The sequence below is a fragment of the Aegilops tauschii genome, chromosome 4 (assembly GCF_002575655.3).
Source record: "Aegilops tauschii subsp. strangulata cultivar AL8/78 chromosome 4, Aet v6.0, whole genome shotgun sequence".
NCBI lineage: Eukaryota > Viridiplantae > Streptophyta > Magnoliopsida > Poales > Poaceae > Aegilops > Aegilops tauschii.
Genome location: NC_053038.3, coordinates 404,188,357 through 404,193,082, shown reverse-complemented (window position 1 = coordinate 404,193,082; position 4,726 = coordinate 404,188,357). Strand labels below are relative to the sequence as shown.

Sequence of the window (4,726 nt, the reverse complement as noted above, 5' to 3'; positions counted from 1 at the left end):
GTCACTCTGTTTTACCGCTCCGTCAAACCGTCCTGATGCGCGGGAGAGGAAAGATCGCCGGAGTAGGGCCAACTCCAACTCAGACCCTCGAGTAGGCCGGCCGCGTCCGTTTAGGCTCAAACGGACAGACGAGCCTGCCCAACCCGCATTCTCATTCTTAATTTGTGTACGTTTTTTGTCCAGCTCGATCCATTTTAGGAACAAAGTTGAGCGAGCTTTACGGTTACACGGACAAAAATCAGACCTGCATGTGGTGTCTCGGTGTCCGCCTCGAATCCGCGTGCCGGTCGTCCAACCACCTCCCACCGGCCCTATTCAATAAGCACGGATGGTTGGGCCCACAAGTCAGCCACCTAGAAGGCCCCCGGTCACATCCTTTTTTATGGGGAAGCCGTGGACTTTCACTGTCACTTTCACTTTCCCATCCCCATCCACTTCCCCACCATTGCCCCTCCATCAGAGACACCAAACCCTAGCTGCCGTCGACCTTGCTCCCCGCCGGCCATGGGCTTCTGCAAGTGGCATCCCGGCAAGAAGACCAAGCACGACCACGAGGCGAGGTTGTTGTCCGCCTCGTCTGGAAGTGCGGCCAGCCACTCCACCTCGCCGGCGTCTTTCTCCATCTCCCCTCTGGCGGTCGTGCCACGCTACAGGCCGTATGTGAAGGTCGAAGTCTGCTGCCGGTATTAGGAGACCGGCACCCCATTACCGTGGTCAGATGCCCACCTCCCCAATGGGTGGCATCTGAGCCCGGATCTGGTGCCCATTCCCCTCGTCCCGGCGAGCGGCCGTGCCCACCTACAGGAGATCGCCCGTCGTCGCACCAGGATTCCGCACTAGCTCCTCGCCGACCGCAGGTATGACGTCAACTCGCCCTTCTGGGACACATGGTTCCAGAACCAGCACGACATGCGTCGGCAAACCTTTTTTGCCGGTTGTGGTCGTAGCCCGCCCCGTGTGTCCCAGAGTGCGCCCCGTGTGCGCGCACCGAGCCCGCCAAGAGTGCGCGGCCTGATGCCGACGCCACCTCCCTCCCCGTTGGCGCCACCCCCGCAGCCTCCCGCCATTACGGACGAGGAGGAGGAGCGGCTCCTGCAGGCCGTCATGGAGGACTCTGAGCGGGAGTACAGGCGCCAACAGGAGGAGTGGGAGGGCCTGCAGCAGATGCTCGAGCTATCGGCCTCCGGAGACGTCTACGTGCCGGAGCTGGACGTCAGGCAGGAGGTGAAGGAGGAGCCCACGGAGGAGCGTGCATGGGCGCCGTGGTCACCACCACCAGCACCGCCGCCCTCGCCGCAGCCTGCACAGCACGCGCCCGACCCATTATGGGGGCCGCCGCCCTACCTCTGGACGCCCCCACCCTACATTGACCTGACAGGCGACGACGAGGATCGTGGCGCCTGGAGACGGCGGCTGGGACGGCATCGGCATCGGCGACGACGACTTCTGCGGTGCGTGGGGCGGCTGCATTATCTTTTTTATGTTTTTTTATTTCATCTTATGTACTGTGCATGGGCCATGACGACGGTGGACTATTTAATTAAGTTATTTATGTTTGGGAACCACTAGGGATCAGACTACTGATCCCTAGCATCCCGTCAGACCAGGCTAGAGCCATTCGATTAGAGTGTACAGCCGTTGGATTAGAGAGTTAACTAGCAGTTTTTGATGGGTGCTTACAACGTGGGCCTGATGATAGCTTGCTTCCACGTAATAAGGTCTCTGTATTGTGTTTGCTTCCTATCAAAACTGAAGCCTAAAATCACGTGATTGCTTCTTACCAAAACTGCAGCCTATAATAACGTGATTTGAGTTTGCTTCTACTTGTTCTCGAAAAGAAAAAAAGTGTGCTTCCTACCATAACTAGAACCTAAAATCATGTAACCATACAATTTTAGATGCATTTATTCATAACTTTTTTGTTCCATATTTTTCTCTTATTTATCTAAAAAATATAAAAATAAAAATTTCTTCTAATGTGCTTCCGATGCGGATTGGATTTGTTTTGTCATATGTCCCACATACACCATAATACTTGCTTAATTTGCTTCCATCGTATGAGCCATTCTTCCAATACTGCAAATCATCAAAATTTTCTACAAAGAACTATTGGATCCATCCATATAGATCAACTAAACATTCGCCCCCTAAAAAACATTTTGTCCCCTGCATATTAGATGCTTCCTGGTTGTACCAACATTGCTTCAAAAAGCACTATTGGATGCTTCAAATTTGGAATGGTAGTCAGTACATGAGTGTGTTTTCCAGAATCAAGATTAATATTATTTTTTCTTGCGCACCTATGAAACATACAACCTTAGGCATGATGCAAAAGAATAGAAGGAATGAAGCAACAACTCGTACTACATGTACAATACAATACTGATGAAGCAAGCTAGGAATCATGTAAGGAAGCATGTACTCCTCCTGCCTAGCTACTTTGTCGCACCATCGTTGCAGTCCCTTCCCTGTGTCTCTCTCGCTTTGGTCCATCTACTGCGTCCAACCTAGCCTTGGCGACCTCCAAATCAGCAGGTCCGGTGAGGAGCTATGAGCTCCCGACATGCACCCACGGAGTGTGCACCATGCTAGTTTGTTTCCTAGCTGATGAAAAGAATACAGGAAATCGAGATGCTCAATTTCATGCTTCACGCCATGCACCCATTGACCACCATGTCATGCTCCCCATCTAGAAAGCATCCTCTTCCGCTCCTCCCCCTGAATACAAACAGGACGACAACAAAACAGCACGAAGCATGGAATTAATGAAGCAAACCGAAGAGTGTAGAATCACATGTATGAAGTACATGAAGCAAACTTTACACACTGAAGGAGCACAACTCTGAAGCGTATGAAGCAAACTGTACACCGTGAAGAAGCACATGTATATGACACATCTGAAGCATGGAAATTTGGAAGCATCATATCCATGCAGCCGCAAATAATTTCAGCATAGTGGAAGCACGTATTGTTGAAGAATCGGAATAATCAACACTTGCTGCCAGTTTGTGGGAGCACAATTTTGTTATCTAGGACAACAATTTCACTGGAAAAAATTGGTACTTTCGGAATAAATGAAATTGTAGATGCGCCTGAAAAATTGAAATTGTAATGGCAACTAAGAGCAACTTCAATGGGGCGACCCATTTTGTCCGCGTTTGGGTCGGCGCAGACAAAAAAGCCGGCCCAACGCGCCGACCCAAACGGACGTGCGTCCGCTTTCGTCCGCCTGCCAACCCATACCCGGCCCATTTTTGAGCCTGATTTGCGTCGGCGGGGACACGCAACGGACGCGCGCGCGCTCGCCCTCTTTTCTCACCGGGCCCGCTGGTCGGTGGCACATTGAATTCACACCCTCGCCCGCCTGCTTCGTCGCCGACGCCGCCGGCCATTTTTTCAGATAAAAATGGATACTTAGATAGTTCTAGCGTACACAGATAAAAGAAAAGACCACTACTCGTCGCTTTCTGACTCGGACTCGGTAATGTCCTCCTCCGACGTCTAAATGTAGGCGTCAGCATGCTGCTCGTCTTCAAAGTCCCAACCCGACGTTTCTCGTAGCTTCAGTTTCAATTGAGCTGCCTGCTTCCGCGAACGCTTGTCCTCCCGATAGGCGGCTCGCTCCCTCCTTCTCGCGTCCCTCTCCAACCTCCTTTGCCACAGCACCAAGGTTTGCACGTCCATCTCGGCGATGGCGAGGCGACGCTGCCGCCTCCGATGGACACGACGATCCTCGTCGGTGAAAAGCCGCGGGAGAGGCGCCTGATCCTGCGCCCGCTGGCTCGCCACGTCGGGAAAATTCATATCCCGACGAGGCCTCAGGAGGGGCCACGCCGCCGCGTCGTGCGCGCGGGCCGCCTCCTCTGCGGTGTCAAAGGTGCCGAGGATGAGACGTTTCTCGTGAAACCAGATCTCGGAGGAGAAGGCGCCGGAGCGGCGCTCGCGGACTCCGCGAAAATCCGAAGCGCCCAGGCGGCGGATCGACATGGTGGCGCAGGGGCGGCGAGGCTAGTGAGGGGGGAGAGACGAGTGGGCGGCGGACAGAGTGTGGAGGGAGCGCCTTCTTATAACGAGCGCCGGCCGCGGCGCGCGCGAACCTTTCCCACGCGCTGGATCGCCAAAACCAGCGCGCGCTAGGCCGCTTTCCCCCGCGCGCGTGAACCTTTCCCGCGCGCTGGAGCGCCAAAACCAGGGCGACGGCATGGACGCTGGCATGATCTAAAACGCGCGCGGTCATAAAATGGGTCGGCCCGTTGGACGCACTGCCGACCCAAAACTAAAAGAGGGCGGACGGCGGGCGGGCGGCCGACCCAAACGGACAAAAAGCGGATAAAAACACCGTCCGTTTGGGTCGGCCGTTGGAGTTGCTCTAATATTACCGTCAAGATTGGGATGTTGCTGCCTACAGAGGGAAGGCGCTGAATCCTGCAAATCTTTCTAGCGTGTTGGCTTCAAACCATAACCGGGACGACAATCCGCGCGCTAGACAGGAGGGCATGGGGCGAACTTGCTCCGGTATGGGGCGAACCTGGTGGAGATCACTAGGCAGAGGGTTGGGAGCTCGCTCGCAGTGGATAATGTCGAGCGCGGCCACCGAACAAGACGGCACACCGGCAAGGGGAAACTCACGGGCGCAGCGCCGACGGCAGGTTCTTGGCGAGGAGACCGGCAACGGCGGGGCAGTGGAGAGCTCGGCGATGGAGACGATTGGAGCGGGCGAGATGGG

General features: G+C 54.8%; 1 protein-coding gene across 1 annotated transcript; it reads right to left on the bottom strand.

Moving 5' to 3' along the window:
• Nucleotides 1–3,501: 3,501 nt before the first annotated feature.
• LOC109742285 (uncharacterized) lies at nt 3,502–3,987 on the bottom strand. Its single transcript, XM_020301378.1, has one exon. It carries the CDS (start codon nt 3,985–3,987, stop codon nt 3,502–3,504), a length of 486 nt encoding a protein of 161 aa, XP_020156967.1.
• Nucleotides 3,988–4,726: the final 739 nt, after the last annotated feature.

Bases quoted from the DNA above. Each gene is read 5' to 3' on its own strand.
- LOC109742285 (XM_020301378.1), bottom strand. From the start codon at position 3,987: ATGTCGATCCGCCGCCTGGGCGCTTCGGATTTTCGCGGAGTCCGCGAG.